Here is an 18194-nt window from a genome sequence, read left to right as displayed (position 1 = left end):
CAGCTGTTGATATCCAACATGTTGATGTATCATCCTTTGACCGATATGTTTGGACTGCCGGCCTAACATTAGCTCGCATCTTACTCGATTCATGAAGTTAATGAAAATTCTAATCAATTTAACTAAGCCTCTGGATGAAAATTTTTCTTAAAAAGGAAACACGAGAAACATGTTGGATGCGCTGGACAATCTTTTCAAAGCTTTAACGATCAAGATCGTCACAGTCATAGCGCCTTTAAGAGTAAAACAAAGGAAGAGCGCCAATCGCATGATTAACCAATCCAGGAGTTGATTCTGACAGAGACAACGGTCAATATCGTCCAAAGTTGGAAAGAGAAATCCACTTATTGTGAGGATGATGATGTCTGCACATGCCATATTTCTATTTTTATCTGAGCGCCAAAAAAGAGATTACTAAGATTCATTCTTATCACAGAATTATGCAGCATGATCTCCGTTGTACTTCGAACTCGTGACCTCGGATCATTGCCCTAACGCCTTCTATCAAAACTAGGCTAAGCCACATCGGCGCAGTTGATATATTCTCTATTTATCTTCATGAGTTTGGGGCATGCGATCCCGTTGGATTCTAGAGAGCCTCAAAAGAGCTAACCGGTCTGAACTAAGCCAAAGTTTCTATAATCGAACTTTCAAATTTCGGGTAATTAGATAAGGTATAAGAATGGGGGAAAATCCAATGCTCGTGAACTATTATAAGGTTCTGGGGCCTCCTATATCAACGTGAATCATGTGAACATGACAATTATTTGGCTGACGGAAAGTATACCAATTATGATGCTTCATACCCACTTTCCAAACCATAATAAATACGCACCATTCCTATGTTCTCGGAGTTCATATGAACGAGAAGTTGCACTATAGTGGTGAGAGATAATAACTTCGTACCATGGATATGGTGAATGGAGAGAAGGGAAGCGAGCACTTACAGGCTCAAGCTCACATATGGAACCACATATTCAACTTCATCAATTCCATGTGCTTGAAATGTGCCATTCAATTAGGCATTCCTGACACCATCCACCACCATGGCCAACCCATGACCCTCAACGCCCTAGTCTCTGCACTTCAAATTCACCCCTCAAGAGATCACGGTGTCGAGCGGCTCATGCGCATTCTCGTCCACTCTGGATTTTTCGAACAGAAGAAGCTCACACCGGACGGTGGAGACGCCTACGTACTCAACCGCGTGTCCGAGCTCCTCCTTAAGGACAATCCCTTGAGTGTTGCACCGTTCACACTGGCCATGCTCGACCCTATTTTGATGAACCCTTGGCACGGCTTGGGCGCGTGGTTCCACAACCATGTCGACCCAACCCCGTTCGAAATGATGCAAGGGATGTCGCTTTGGAGATATGCAGATAATGAGCCGAGGCTCAACCGCTTTTTCAATGAGGGCATGGCTAGCGATGCTCGACTGGTGGGTAGCGTGGTGGTTAACCAGTGCAGAGGGGTGTTCGAAGGAATAACATCGTTGGTCGATGTAGGAGGGGGGACCGGAACAATGGCCAATGCCATAGCGAACACCTTTCCGCATATTGAATGCACAAATTTTGATCTTCCACATGTGGTAGCCAATCTGGAACTGAGTAAGAACGTGAAATGTGTTGCCGGGGACATGTTTGAGGCGATACCCCCCGGGGATGCAATACTATTGAAGGCAAGTGGGTGACTTTCATCTTAGTTATCTTTGCACATAAACTTCACTCTTTGATAAGGTTTTGTTTGGAGAAAAAGGAAAACAAACAATTCGATATATATTTTTACCTTGCTGAGGTGCTTCATTATAATGAGAAGATACTAAATCATTTCGTCTAAAAATTCATGTACTTAAGGCTGGTTATTGAGGAGGATACTAAACCATTACAATACGCAATCTTTATAATGAGGAAGATACTACATCGATTGCAATACTAGCATTCAACTTTTGCAAAGAGAATCTATAGCATACAACATATCGACTCATTGTATCTACATATTGAGAGACTAATAGAACATTTGTGATAGAGACTTGCAGTGGATACTCCATGACTGGAGTGATGAAGATGGTGTGAAGATACTAAAGCGATGCAAGGAGGCCATAAGCAAGGGCAAGGGCAAGAAGAAGAAGGTGATAATAATTGACATGGTGATGGAGAACAGAAAAGGTGACAAGGAGATGAACGAAACCCAACTCTTCTTCGACATGTTGATGATGACCATTGTCTCAGGAAGAGAGAGGAATGAGACAGAATGGGCTAGGCTCTTTGTCGATGCTGGTTTCGGGGATTACAAAATCACCCCAATAGTAGGGTTGCGATCCCTCATTGAGGTTTACCCCTCATGATCAATTATCAATTGCCACTCCATGTGGGTTGGTAAATTAGGATCGATTGCAATAAGGCTTCTTTGGCCATATACTATGGTAGTGCACGTATGCATCATTTTGTAATTGATATGTATTATGGAGTTTTTTCTAATTATGTTTCTGTTTGTTCCTTGACTATAATTAGTCGCTCTTATGAATACACACCATGCAACCTTAATTAGGGTCCTGTCTCCGTAAACACTATGTTGTTATTCTCTCTCTATCTCTAAAGTTCAATATGGTACCAGAGTAGAACTTACCAAATTCGTGAACATCTCTACTCAAATCAACACTTCCTTTGCTTCTATTTCTATTTGAACAATGTCTTGTGCATCTTCGGCTTTTTGTTCTTCTCTATAATCTCTTTAACCATCGTCTTCTATTTCCTTAAATCCCAATTTATTGTCACCTCTCCCAAACATTGTGCCTATTTCCACCTCTTCTTCTCTCTTCCTGCTGCTCCGATTCATTTTGCTAATATTACAGCCATGCACTCAACCTCACCGTCTCATGGTTTCCCAACATCACAAGTCTCATCTTCATAAAGCTCAAAGCAGACAATTATATACCATGGAAATTTTACTTTGAAACTATTTTAATTTGTAACGATCTGCTAGGCTACGAAGATGGGTTTTCTCCATGCTCACGGAAAGTCAAGACAGATCGGTACCTTTGTAGTTTGATCAATTCAACCCTCATGGTCGAGAAGTTCATGAACTGTGAACATCTCAGGAGATTCGGCTTACTCTTGGATGACGCTTTACTACTTGCTACGTGGCCAAGGAAATTGGTGTAAAACTTGAACTTTTAGAATGCCATCAAGAAACCCTACCAATCCTTATTTGACTATCTTCGGCATTTGAAGTCATTTGGTGGACTCTTTCACTACGAACAATTGCCCCATCTCCCACAAAAACTTGGTGATTCAAGCCTTATCTCTTGTCTGAGTACGATCCTTTTGTCATCATGGTCACCAACGGCCCTACAATTCTTTCCTTTGAAGATCATTCGATCACAACTCCTCATCCAAGAAGAACAATTTCTTCGAAAATCGAATGCCTCATCTTCATCCGATGTTCATCATGCTTTGATTGGCCATGCCACTTCACACACTCCCCCATTTTGGGGATTTTGGGTGGATGTAATTCTGGGCGCCAAAAATCTGGTCAAGGGCATGGTGGACATGTTCATGTGATCAATCAGGCTTGCAATCCTCCTATAATCGGTTCAATTCGCAGTCATCATAGAGATCATATACCGATTGCTCCACCTCCTCTAGTTGGCCCTGTTGTGGTTTGAGGCCTTATGTTCCCCGCTCACCCAAGAAGGCATTCTCAGGTCTAGACCTCATCTTATTTATGAGATTTGTAATGGTGACTACTTGGCACACTACGCTACAATGTCAACAACGGTTCAACCATGCCTTCACAAGGATAAATGGGAATTCTGCGTACTTCCCACTGGGTTTGAGAGCAAACCCGCAATATCGGCTGAAAATTTTTGGTCGATGTGCCTGTATTTGTTTTGTGGTTCCTTTAAAGAATCTTCCCACTGCAACAAGTTTAGAAACTTATGGAGGGTAAGTACCTGTATCGGATGGAGCAAACCTACCAGTTACATTTCCAGAAACGTACATGTACAATCGAGCCCATCTTTGGGTTTGGAGAGACTGTTAGCAAGGACATTTTTCTCTTCTTGGATGTGCTTGGTTCCAAAGGATTATTCGAGAACCATTCTGCAGATGTGGGACTGCTTTCGGCTTGAACTTATTTAAGGGAAGTAAGACATGTCTGTTGACACTTGAATTTCGCCGACAAGTAAGCATACATTTATAAAAAAAATTGTCGCGACCGAACTCCTGAGCCCTTTTTTTAAACAACATGCAAAAAAGAGGGGCTCGCCTGGTACATGCTAAGTCTAGGTTCGGGACTTAACTCGGGCCCTCCCAAGCCCATACCATATCGCGACTTAGGGTTTAAGTATTTAACATGCATGTGGTTTATACCAAGGAGTCGCCACTAATCGATTTGGGGTGGGTCGATTAGAAACCCAAATAGGGTGATGGGAGAATCACCCTATTCCTGCGAACCAGAGATTAACTGAATTCGGGGACTTGGTTACACTAGTTGGATAACTAATGCCCTTTCGGTACCTTTTTACCCTGTTCATTTATGAAAATATTTGTCAGGCAATTTGGATTGATTTTAGGACCTTTCTCCTAACATGTGAGGTGATCAAACGAGTGCATAATCAGAAACGATCAGCAGTCAAGAACACAACAATTCATGCAGCCTAAGGTTCTAACCTTAACTAAGTCAGATGACATTCAAAAACACAACGCTCATGCAATTGTATTAAAAACATGCATAACAATACAGCGATAATAAACATAACATGCAAAATATTATCGCGCAATCTCAGGTTTGTCTAATTTAAACAAGATAAAAATATGCATAATAATACTACAATAAATTAAGCATTTAGAATATATCACACAAATTAAAAGAAAAAAAAATTTTAAAAAAATAAAAATAAATAATAAATAATAAATAAATACGGAAAAAAAAGTTTTTTTTTTTCGGGAAAAAAAATAATATAATATAATATAATAATAACCGGGTCGGGTCGGGTCCGACCCGGGTCAACGGATCCGACCCGGGCGTTGACCCGGGTCGGATCGGTCAATCCGGGTCGGTCGGAACCGACCCGGGTCAACGGATCCGACCCGGGTCGGATCGGTCAATCCGGGTCGGTCGGAACCGACCCGGGTCAACGGATCCGACCCGGGCGTTGACCCGGGAGGATCGGTCAATCCGGGTCGGCCGGAACCGACCCGAGTCAACGGATTCGACCGGGCGTTGACCGGGTCGGGCTGAATCCGGGTCGGTCGGAACCGACCCGAGTCAACGGATCCAGACCGGGCGTTGACCGGGTCGGATCTGCTGATTCGGGTCTAATCCGACCCGAACAAACGGACCGTGGGGAGGGGGCGCGGCGAGGCCAAAATTGGCCGTCCGCCAGGTGACCCAGACCGCCGCCCCCAAGTCGCCCGACTAGGACCGCCGTGGGGCTGTGCCCTAACTTTGAGCCGCCGTCGGACCACCGTTCGCCGGCCGGCGATGAAACAAAAACCGGCGTGGTTGAGACATTTCGTCGAACGCCTGGCGGGCGCGTGGAAAAACGGGGGATTCCGACCTCCTCCGGCGATCCGGTCGACTCCAGCGGCTTGGGTTCACCTCCGACGGCGACTAGGAGTCGGGACCGACGACGGTATGGGCCGGGATTCGCGCGAAATGGCCGGTGCGGGTCCCGGCCAAACCGAGCCAAAAATCAGGGGAAAACAGGGGAGCTTCGCGGCCGAGGGGGGCTCACCGGTCGACGGCGCGTCTGGGCGGCTTCCGGCAGGTCTGGCGGCGTCGACGACCGCTGCTGGTTCTTCTTTAGCTCCGGCGGACCTCGGTTTACTCTCTCTCCCTCTCTATTCTCTCTCTCCTCTCTCGTTTTCTCTCTCAAAATTGGCCGACCCACTGCTGTTTCTGTGTCGCCGTCGTCGTCTCGGCGGCGGGGATGGGTGGATGAGGCGCGGTGGCTGCCGGAGGCTCCCTGTCTCTCCCGGCTCACGCTCTCACGCTCTCTCTGTATTTTTTCCAAAAAATGGCCGACCGGCCTCTCTCTCTCTCTCTGGCTATTATAGCCGGCGACGACGAACCTGTGCCTCCCCGCGTCGGCGTGACGATGGCCTGCACCGGCCTACCTGTCCCGCGACTTTCGCGGCCATAGCGGCCGGTGCAGAGAAGCGAAGCGAGAGGGGGGCCGAGAGGAACAGGGAGGCGAGAGGAGGAGGGGATAAGGGAGAAGGGAAATGGGGAGGACGGACCGGCCATTAATGCCGGTCCGTCGGCGTGCTCATCCGGCCCTCCTCCCGCCGGCACGGCGGTGAGAGCGGCGCCGCCGTGCGTCACGCCGCCGTCGGTGAGCAGAGACGAACAGGACAGCGAGAGCGACGGGGGAGAAGGAAGAGGGCAGCTGGGCCGGGCCAGGCCCAGTCCGCGCGGAGGAAAAAAAAAAGGAAACGGGCCGGGCCCGCGCAGGAGGAAAAAGAAAAAGGAAGAAAAGGGCCGGGTCGGCCCAGCCCCGACCCGGCCCGAATCGATTTCGTTTTTTTTTTTTTTTAATTTAAGAAAATATGCTCTAATAGGCCCTATTAATGCACATATGCCTAATGTCTATATGCAATGCATTTAAATAGAAATATTTTTTTGTTTTAGGAATTAAAGAAAATTAATTCCTAAATTTTGTGTAATTAATTTTTGGGGATATTAAAAATAGGTGTCAACAGCTGCCCCTCTTTGAAGGTGAGCTCGCAGAGATTGAGCTCGCAGAGGTTACGTTCAAAGATAAAATGGCACCTAAATTTGGCCCATGCATGTTCAATGAATGTTATTTTTGGCGAGACCGGAGTCCCATTTTTATGATGCGATATAAGATGATGCATGCTAAAGCAAATAAAAACATACCTGGGGCTACTTACCTTGCCGAAGGGTAGAGTAATTCCAGATAGTTGATATTGTGTGTCGAGGACCCGAACCTGTCTTCGGTCGCCTTGACGGAAGAAATGGTTTGTCTAGGACCCGAACCTATCTTCGGTCGCCTTGACTGGATTTTATTTGTCTCGGACCCGAACCTTTCTTCGGTCGCCTTGACTGGGGGAAATCGCTTGCCTAGGACCCGAACCTATCTTCGGTCGCCTTGACTGGATTTCAATTGTCTCGGACCCGAACCATTCTTCGGTCGCCTTGACTGGGGGAAATCGCTTGCCTAGGACCCGAACCTATCTTCGGTCGCCTTGACTGGATTTCATTTGTCTCGGACCCGAACCATTCTTCGGTCGCCTTGACTGGGGGAAATCGCTTGCCTAGGACCCGAACCTATCTTCGGTCGCCTTGACTGGATTTCATTTGTCTCGGACCCGAATCTACCTTCGGTTGCCTCGACTGGGAAATCGCTTGCCTAGGACCCGAACCTTTCTTCGGTCGCCTTGACTGGATTTCATTTGGTCTGTCTAGGACCCGAACCTTTCTTCGGTCGCCTTGACTGACTGGATTTTGTCTGTCTAGGACCCGAACCTTTCTTCGGTCGCCTTGACTGACTGGATTTTGCTTTACCAAAGTACCTGGGGGTCCTCGCCCGAGGATTTGATGGTTGGCCTGGTGGGTCCTCGCCAGCAGGTCTTGAAAAGGCTCAAACGATGAGCACCTGGGGGTCCTCGCCCGAGGATTTGTTGTGAACATGGGGGTCAGTCCCATGCTCAGAGGGTGAACAATGGGGTCAATCCGATGTTCAGAGGGTGAACAACGGGGTCAATCCGATGTTCAATTGGTGAACAACGGGGTCACTCCGATGTTCAAAGGGTGAACAACGGGGTCAATCCGATGTTCAGAGGGTGAACAACGGGGTCACTCCGATGTTCAATTGGTGAACAACGGGGTCACTCCGATGTTCAGAGGGTGAACAACGGGATCAATCCAATGTTCAGAGGGTGAACAACGGGGTCACTCCGATGTTCAGAGGGTGAACAACGGGGTCAATCCGATGTTCAGAGGGTGAACAACGGGGTCACTCCGATGTTCAAAGGGTACCATAACAATCGTAGGTACCTGGATTTTTGGAACCGGCATGGGTAAAATGTACTTACCTGGGCACGTTCCTGCCTCTTAAGGACGTGTCTCCTGTCAGACAAGTTTTTTTTGTGCAAAGACATACGTATTCATCGGAGAAATAGACAACTGAGACTATTCTTGAATATCGCATGAAATATCTTGACCAGCTAGTCAAGATGCTTTTCTTTTTCAAAGAAACACCCTGTTTACCTTCTGGGTAGTTTGAAAAGAAAACTGATGAAATACCTGGGATTTCTTACCCGGAGGTTTGATATATCATCTGCTGAATACCCGACCTTTTTCAGGGCATCTCTCTTGGAATGATAATGAGGGCTTCTCCAGCGCCCGAATTTTCGTGTTCTATCACTGAGGATTAGAACTTTGAGCTGTAAAAGCATGCTGTGTCAATTCCGCTTGGGGAACAGAAGAAATTTTTTGTGACATCTTTGGAGACGCTCCAAAGGGCATATGTTCTTTGAGTCTTTGAAGATATTTTACCTGTCAAAGAGAGTTAGCGCAAACATGCATGCATTCATCAAGGATAGACAAGCTAGGCTATCCCAGAATGTGTATTTGAAAGTTCATGCATGATGATTTTGCCATGTTTGCATCACCAAACATCCACCGAGGGTAATTATCAATCAAGACAATATTTGCTCGCAAGGTGGACTTCTCGAGATGCTGAACGAGGGATCCTCAGTCAGAAAGGACTTTCCACTCGCTCTCGTTGAAAAGGGCTATTTGTCCCGTCCATTAATGCGGGAACATCGAAAACACTCAATCTGACCGCTATCACATCCGCAAGGGTCTGAGTTTTCTCGCAAGCGGTACGACGCTGCCAATCTGAGAGGTCTTCTTCAGGGTCGTAATGTAGGCTTGGTCAATGGCTTAACGAAGGAGACTGTCCGAGTCAAGGCCATGAAAGAAAATATTTTGCAATCATCTCCGGGTTTACAAGTCAAGAACCCTGCAAAACGAGATAGAAATAGTCTTGCTCACACTTCCTCGAGCGTTGTTTATAAACATTTGAAATTCCACGTTAAATCAAGTGCCCTAATCAGAAGAGACTTCATGAGGGATGTAACGTGGTCTCGGTTCACAGGTTGAGAAACGAAAGGATCGTTAGGCTCAAAAATGTGCGTAAGGGTGAGAGTTGGTGATCATCTTGGCATTGTCACCTGTCTTTTTCTTCATCATCAGGATCCTCTTGGGCAACTCCCTGGGTAATCCCGTGTTTTAACATCTTTGACAACTTTTTCTTGAGGAGCTTCTGCGTCCAGCATTTTCCTGGATACCATTCTATCTCTGTGACAGATCTTTGTCAAGATAGAGTTCCTAAAGTAGGAATTTGTATCGAAGAAGAACTCAAGTTTAACCCTTTGGGGTCGTCTTTTTCATCGTTTTTCTTCTTCCCCTTTTTCTTTTTCTTTGTTTTTTATTCATGGGCATTGGCCTTGCTTTTACCAGGCACATTGCTTTTTCATGCCCCTAGTTTTCAGCATTTGTTTTTTTGCTGCTCTTTTGGTGTTGTCAGGACTAGCCTAAACAAGTTTGAGCAGAACAATTAGGCTCTTGGAGATTCGGTACTTCGGACCCTGATGCTCAAGCTGTGGTGACTTTTGCCTTGCCCCGGTGTAGGGGATGATCATCAACTGGGTTGGTACGAAATGAAATTGCCGGCTCAATTGGGCTAGCAAGGGATATAAGTGTATGGGATAGAAGAAGAACTGCTCTTCGTCATCCTAGGGCCCTCAAATTATCGTGAGAGTTCACCTGCAATAATAACACTCAAAGATTAATGCAAGTGAGAGCAAGAAAATTCCTATTCATCTTTGTCACCTTGTGAGAGTTGTTGCAGCTGATGATCATAGAAAATTTTAGATATTACAAACTCCTCATCCTTCTTGTCTTGCTCATCACTGTTATCAATAAGATGTTGGCATTTTGGACGAGCTTTAGTTTGCTGCTTCTCTCTTGACAAAGCCCTCTTAGCCTCGACTGTCCGGCCGTCGATGGTGTGCTTGTCTTGGAAGACTCTGTCGAGGACCGCCGGACCCGTGAAGATGACGAGGCCGAAGCCACAGGGGCGGTGATCGAAAGGGAGGGACGCTCTTCTTGCTCCCTCTGAATTTGAATTTTCCCTGTGATGCTGATTTACCTCAAGCTGCCCCAATGTGGGGTGGTTCTTGACAGGGGTAATTTGAAAGGAACCTCCAAGTGTGTGGGCTCAAATGGTCAAGCAAAGGATTAATGGTAGTGTATGGGGCAGAGAAATGAACTGCCTCTTGTCATTTTGGCTACCGTACCTTATGCGAGAAATCCCTTTTCCTTGTAGAAGTGGAACCTTTTCGCTCATCTTACATGGGTTTGGTACTTGAGAATGTGTATAGGCTAAGGATTGCCTCTCATCCTCCTGACACACCTCGTTCAATACCTCGGAGTAGTTCGACACCATTCGTCGAATTGTCAAGATTTTCACAGGGAATTGGTGAATTAAACAGGTAAAATTACCATGCGAAATTCTTTCCAAAAGACATGCGATGCACTTAGAGGAGGTTAAGCATTTATTTGCTTTAACATATTTCCTCTTTCTTTTGATTCTTTCAACTCTTAAAGTTTTAAGGGAAAGAAATACTTACCTGTGCCGCAACAGTAGGGCAAACCTGCAAGGTAATAAGAAAGACCGTGTTAATGAACGGCTCTTTGAGGAACAGGAATTGGGAACGATACAACATTACCCTTCGTGATTCCCTTCATTTGAAATTAAATTGACAACTCTTTGAATTTCCTCGGATGTCGATAATTCTTTTCTGACAAAAACATGAACTTATGTTAGAAATGAGATAATTGAGGGTAAATTGAGAACGATACAAATTACCCTTCTTCCATTTTGCCTTCAAAGCTAGCAGAGTCTTTTCTCCTCTTTACTTTGTTCAGCCTTCTCTGTCTCAGTCTGCTCCTCCATATTCTTGGTCATGAAGCTCGAATGAGATCCTCTATAATTAGGGGTGCTCCCGAATAGAGGGTTCTTTTGTCAGCGGATGCTGTGTCAATGCGGTTCCAGCATGTTGAGGAGTTTCTTATGGATGCTCCGATTCTCGATCGCACAGGCATGTGCAATTGCTTGCGTGGAGAACTTCGCAGCAAAGCTAATCTCTGCTTTAAAGGTCTTTGACGAACATGGGCATGACTACCATCGATACTTCTGTGGTTGTCAGGATCTGCCTTGAAGTCATTTTGTCATGTGCGAAGTCTTTTCCAGCTGCTTGCACAGGATCTTTACTCAAATTTGTCCTACATAAAAGGAAAAGATATGTCATTTCTATGCTAAAGTGGATGAACTTTAGGAACGAAATACACCCTTTTTGATGGACTGGGAGATCGCATGCCCCCTAGTCTACTCTTCCAATTAAGCACTTCTTCGTCATGTTTCATTCGAGAGGTCCCGACATTGGTGCTCTATCCGGCTCGCTAGCACGTCAGAGTCTAGCATGTTCCCCAGTTCATTATCTGCAAAAGAAAAGGGCTGGAATGTCATTTCCAAAATTTGTTTAGGAATAAGACATACCTTTTTCTTTCAACAGGGATAATCTTTTCTCGATCTGCCCCCCGACTTTTGTACGAAATAATGTTTCGCTCATCATGGGGTCAACGAATGGTCAGCATTCTCTTTGACTCTCTGGGGTTGATATCACCCACTGGTAGTAGTGAGATTTGCCTCATGTTTCATTGAAGGTTGGATGCTCTTCGCTCGGACTGCCCCTTATCAGATGAGATCATCCCAGGGTCTGATGTGCTCTTCAGCTTGTGTCATTTTCAAATGTCCCCTTCGTAATAACAAATCAAAAAGGAGTATGCTCTGAGACACGAAGTGAGCGCGTTAGAAAAACAAACAGGGCTATGAGCACGCATGCTTTTCCACTATTCTTTTTTTGTCCTTTTGAAAAATGATAAAACATTTGTTTTATTTTCAAAAGCTTAGAAACAAGGAAGCATGAGGAAGCCCGGGCCTCAGAACACTTTCCTTTACATGGCTGGATATCATCAACGGGCCGGTTTGGAGTACTTCCTCAGGCCCTCAAAACAAAACATTTGTAATTCTTTTGAATAATTCAGGCGAATTACATTTGTTGGAATGGAAATTGTAATACTAAAATTCCAAGCATAATTACAAATTCAGAAAACTGGGAATTCTAGAAAACAGCTGAGACTTTAGAAAGCAAGAAAAGCTCCCAAGTATGGGAGGATTCAAACTATTAAATATGCCTCTATTCTAAGGGAGGAAAATTGAGTCTACAGTTTACTCAATGACGACATCCGCGCCTCCTGCTTGATTGGGTGGTGCATTGTGGAATGAAAGCATCTTTGCATCCAATAATTTCTGGACCTTATTTTTCAGGACGACACAGTCATTGACGGAATGTCCTATTTCGCCCAAATGATAGTCACATGCCTTGGAGGGATCGTAGTTGGGGAAACGCTCAGGATTTTTACGCTTTGGCTCTTTAGCAAGCAACCTCTTGTCCAGGAGAATAGGCAGGATCTGGGACATAGGCAAAGGGAGTGGCGTGCACTGTTTTTTGTTATTTCGCCTTTGGGGTGGAGGGATACCGGGTTTGTATTGTTCACGTTGCATGAACTTTGGGCATAGGGTGCTCAATTCCTTAGGATCAGGGGACTCGTGGACATTGTCAACTATGACATCTTTACCCTTCTGGTTGACACTGGAGGGCTCCATTTGAATCATCACTCCTGGTCTTGGATTACGAAGCGGAGTCATGGTGAGTTGGTCTAAGCGGACCGACAGATGTTCCACTTGTTTTGAGAGTTGTTGAAGAAAGGCGAAGACCTGCTTCATTTCGGTTTTCATGTTATTGAGACGGACGTTTTCTTCGGCCATTTTTTGTAACTACCTGCGAAAACGCGTATATGAATGAGTATAATGCCCAATAAAGAATCATTCTATGACGTATTCATATTATTATTGCATATTTTCTTTATTTGCAAAGAAAAAATAAGCAAAAAAGGTTTTTATTAATATTAACATTACAGGCGGCGTCCCCGGGGTTCGAACCCCGGTCGCCTCGGACCGTGACGCTACATCCCCGGATACCACTGGGCCGAAGGCCGCGATGGTGTCATCAAGGGGCAAAAAATTTTATTTAAAGCATAAAAAACGGCCCGAGTTATATTAACATTTGTACAACCCATAAACATTTTTACAGGAGAAAACCAAAACCCCTAAACATAAATACTAGGAAAATATAAAAGACAAGGGATTTTAACAAAAGGGCGCCATTCCCGGATACTCATTTTATAAACGATAGGGAAATCACGGTCTCTCGGAGGCGCTTATTTTTACGGACAAGCTCCGCAATAAGCGTATCCCTAGTATATAGACTGCAATCAATGGGTGGCCTAACAGTAACAAATTAATTGAATAAGTAGACCGTATATATAAAAAATGAGAAGGGATAGAATATATATACATTTCCTTGAACCATGGCAATCGCAACAACATGCACATGAGGAGTGAGGTTCGATTTCTATCTAGACTGGCTCAGCAAAATGAAATTAAAAGGGTGCCTGACCGTCGCAGTCTCGCGTTGGTGTCAAGTCCTTTTAACCTCGGCCAAATCGAAAGGAATATCTTATAGTCACGCGAATAGCGGCTAAAGATACTTCTTTACGATTTTTAGAAATAAATTTCGAGGAAAAGAAAGGCAACCTCTACACCGCGGGCTCGCGTTCGAGGTCGTATCTTTCTTAACACCATCCTAAAATGCCCTATCGCGGCCCAGGTCCGGCAGCGTGGTTGTGTGTGCAATGGTGTAGTGCTAAATCATTAAAGCATGCACAACAAATTATAAACAATCAATTTGAACCCGCAAGAACAAATAACACCTTAATGTCAGGTTCATACCTGGAGTCCTTGCTGCCAAACAAAAATCATTTTGAACAGGATAAAATTTTTTGGCCTAAGTCCACTTTAAAAAAAAACAAGTCCCCAGCGGAGTCGCCAGTCTATCGCGACCGAACTCCCGAGCCCTTTTTTTAAACAACATGCAAAAAAGGGGGGCTCGCCTGGTACATGCTAAGTCTAGGTTCGGGACTTAACTCGGGCCCTCCCAAGCCCATACCATATCGCGACTTAGGGTTTAAGTATTTAACATGCATGTGGTTTATACCAAGGAGTCGCCACTAATCGATTTGGGGTGGGTCGATTAGAAACCCAAATAGGGTGATGGGAGAATCACCCTATTCCTGCGAACCAGAGATTAACTGAATTCGGGGACTTGGTTACACTAGTTGGATAACTAATGCCCTTTCGGTACCTTTTTACCCTGTTCATTTATGAAAATATTTGTCAGGCAATTTGGATTGATTTTAGGACCTTTCTCCTAACATGTGAGGTGATCAAACGAGTGCATAATCAGAAACGATCAGCAGTCAAGAACACAACAATTCATGCAGCCTAAGGTTCTAACCTTAACTAAGTCAGATGACATTCAAAAACACAACGCTCATGCAATTGTATTAAAAACATGCATAACAATACAGCGATAATAAACATAACATGCAAAATATTATCGCGCAATCTCAGGTTTGTCTAATTTAAACAAGATAAAAATATGCATAATAATACTACAATAAATTAAGCATTTAGAATATATCACACAAATTAAAAGAAAAAAAAATTTTAAAAAAATAAAAATAAATAATAAATAAATACGGAAAAAAAAAGTTTTTTTTTTTCGGGAAAAAAAAATAATATAATATAATATAATAATAACCGGGTCGGGTCGGGTCCGACCCGGGTCAACGGATCCGACCCGGGCGTTGACCCGGGTCGGATCGGTCAATCCGGGTCGGTCGGATCCGACCCGGGCGTTGACCCGGGTCGGATCGGTCAATCCGGGTCGGTCGGAACCGACCTGGGTCAACGGATCCGACCCGGGCGTTGACCCGGGCGGATCGGTCAATCCGGGTCGGTCGGAACCGACCCGAGTCAACGGATCCGACCCGGGCGTTGACCCGGGTCGGAACTGTGAATCCGGGTCGGTCGGAACCGACCCGAGTCAACGGATCCGACCCGGCGTTGACCGGGTCGGATTGTGATTCGGGTCGAATCCGACCCGAACAAACACCGTGGGGAGGGGGCGCCGGCGAGGCCAAAATTGGCCGTCCGCCGCCGACACCCAGGCGCCGCCCCAAGTCCCCCGACTAGGACCGCCTTTGGGCTGTGCCACTCACCTGAGCCGCCGTCGGACCACCGTTCGCCGGCCGGCGATGAAACAAAAACCGGCGTGGTTGAGACATTTCGTCGAACGCCTGGCGGGCGCGTGGAAAAACGGGGGATTCCGACCTCCTCCGGCGATCCGGTCGACTCCAGCGGCTTGGGTTCACCTCCGACGGCGACTAGGAGTCGGGACCGACGACGGTATGGGCCGGGATTCGCGCGAAACGGCCGGCGCGGGTCCCGGCCAAACCGAGCCAAAAATCAGGGGAAAACAGGGGAGCTTCGCGGCCGAAGGGGGCTCACCGGTCGACGGCGCGTCTGGGCGGCTTCCGGCAGGTCTGGCGGCGTCGACGACCGCTGCTGGTTCTTCTTTAGCTCCGGCGGACCTCGGTTTACTCTCTCTCCCTCTCTATTCTCTCTCTCCTCTCTCGTTTTCTCTCTCAAAATTGGCCGACCCACTCTGTTTCTGTGTCGCCGTCGTCGTCTCGGCGGCGGGGATGGGTGGATGAGGCGCGGTGGCTGCCGGAGGCTCCCTGTCTCTCCCGGCTCACGCTCTCACGCTCTCTCTGTATTTTTTCCAAAAAATGGCCGACCGGCCTCTCTCTCTCTCTCTGGCTATTATAGCCGGCGACGACGAACCTGTGCCTCCCCGCGTCGGCGTGACGATGGCCTGCACCGGCCTACCTGTCCCGCGACTTTCGCGGCCATAGCAGGCCGGTGCAGAGCAGAGCAGAGCAGAGGGGGGGCCGAGAGGAACAGGGAGGCGAGAGGGAGGAGGGGATAAGGGAGAAGGGAAATGGGGAGGACGGGACTGGCCATTAATGCCAGTCCCGTCGGCGTGCTCATCCGGCCCTCCTCTGGCCAGACAGCGACGGTGAGAAGCGACGCCGCCGTGCGTCACGCTGCCGTCGGTGAGCAGAGACGAACAGGACAGCGAGAGCGACGGGGGAGAAGGAAGAGGGCAGCTGGGCCGGGCCGGGCCAGGCCCAGTCCGCGCGGAGGAAAAAAAAAAGGAAACGGGCTGGGCCCGCGCAGGAGGAAAAAGAAAAAGGAAGAAAAGGGCCGGGTCGGCCCAGCCCCGACCCGGCCCGAATCGATTTCGATTTTTTTTTTTTTAAATTTAAGAAAATATGCTCTAATAGGCCCTATTAATGCACATATGCCTAATGTCTATATGCAGTGCATTTAAATAGAAATATTTTTTTGTTTTAGGAATTAAAGAAAATTAATTCCTAAATTTTGTGTAATTAATTTTTGGGGATATTAAAAATAGGTGTCAACAAAAATCACTTCGAAGCTCGAGATTTCTTATCTTGACAAAGCTCAATCTTCGAACAAAAATAGTCAATTTGTCAAGCTCTCCATTCATTGCATTGACAGCATTACATTTCATTAGTGTGTGTACCATTCCACGAATAAGGAAAAGGTTTGCTTCTTCAGGGAACTCTCTGGTCAAATCGGGAGGTCAACCCCTCATCGAAAACAAAAAATATCATATTCATAATATTGCATTGCATATAGACATCACTTTCATCATTATATATAGGGATAATGACACAAACAGTCTCTGAACTTTGAATCAATGTGCAATTTGGTCCCTGAACTTTTAATTTGTTCAATGTAGTCTCTGAACTTTAACTTAATGTTCAATTTGGTCCCTGAACTTTTAATTTGTTCAATGTGGTCCCTGAACTTTTAATATGTGTTCAATTTAGTCCCTGAACTATATGAAAATGTTCAATATAGTCCATGCACTTGAATTAATGGAAGGACTATATTGAACATTTTCAAATAGTTCAGGGACTAAATTGAACACATATTAAAAGTTTAGGGACCACATTGAACAAATTAAAAGTTCATGGACCAAATTGAACATTAGGTTAAAGTTCATGGACTACATTGAACAAATTAAAAGTTCAGGGACCAAATTGCACATTGAGTCAAAGTTCAGGGACTGTTTGTGTCATTTTCCCTTTTATATATATATTTAGGAGTTTAGACTTTAAAATTTTCATGTATAAGTTAAAGGCTGACTTGTTCGGTCAAACCGAGAGATTCAACCTTTGATCGAGAACATCATCGTTTCATCATCCTATGTTAGTTTTCTCTAATTTCTTCTGTACTTAGCAATTAGGGACATAAGGGCATTACAATTATAGGATCTATAATTTTAGGGTATTGAACCTGACGAGAAAAATTTAAATTGACGAGGGCATTTGAGCCCTTGATTAATCGTTCCCTCTCTCTCTCTCTCATCACCCGATTAATCTCACTCTCCCATGTATAACTCAGCCTTCTACGGCCAGTCACTACTTAGCTCCATTGGACTAAAATTGAACTAGACCTGGAGATAGAAAGAGAGCCCAAAACCGAGTGGAGTCAGCTGTGTTGACCCTGAGCCTCGGCTGCAAAATTGCTGACTTTGCTGCTTATGAACTAAGCTAAATATTGGCATTTCTTGGAGTGGACAAACCAGGAGTGGCAGGCTGAAGTTGAAATAGATAGAGGTGATGGCAGGGATTGTGACAGCTGTTGGGAGTTGTGGGAGAGCAGAGTCACATTCGGCAAAGAGTGAAGGGGAAGGCTAAAATGAGTTGTCCAATCTCTTAAAAGGTAGGAGGAGGAGGAAGCGCAGGAAACAGAAGAAAAAAGAAGGGAGCCGAGACATATCTTGGGATCCCTCGGCGGGAGCATCTCTGATCTGGGCCTCTCCCCCATTTCTCGACTCTCGGTCTACCTCTGGGTCTCTCCTAGCTTCAATTTTGGCTCCAGAACCGAGAGCTCCTGCATAAAAAGGCAAAGGATAAGAAAAATTGAAAGAGGCAGGCTCCCACGTCCAAGAGGACTCAGATTATGCCCTCTCAGGAGCCCACTCTCAAAGGTGGGGATCTTAGAAAAATAGAGCCCACTCAGATACATTAGTATGAGA

General features: G+C 45.7%; 1 protein-coding gene across 1 annotated transcript; it reads left to right on the top strand.

The window, feature by feature from the left end:
- The first annotated feature begins 816 nt into the window (after positions 1-816).
- Positions 817-2455, top strand: LOC115682771 (probable O-methyltransferase 3). Its single transcript, XM_030607104.2, has 2 exons — positions 817-1678; positions 2036-2455. Exons 1-2 carry the CDS (start codon positions 908-910, stop codon positions 2342-2344), a joined length of 1080 nt encoding a protein of 359 aa, XP_030462964.1. The 5' UTR covers positions 817-907; the 3' UTR covers positions 2345-2455.
- The last annotated feature ends 15739 nt before the right edge of the window (positions 2456-18194 follow it).

This window comes from Syzygium oleosum, unplaced genomic scaffold (assembly GCF_021117445.2).
Source record: "Syzygium oleosum isolate NSW1041296 unplaced genomic scaffold, Sole_v2.1 Sole_v2.23, whole genome shotgun sequence".
Taxonomy (NCBI): Eukaryota; Viridiplantae; Streptophyta; class Magnoliopsida; order Myrtales; family Myrtaceae; genus Syzygium; species Syzygium oleosum.
Note: the sequence above shows the minus strand (reverse complement) of the source record. Positions and strands in the feature narration are given on the sequence as shown.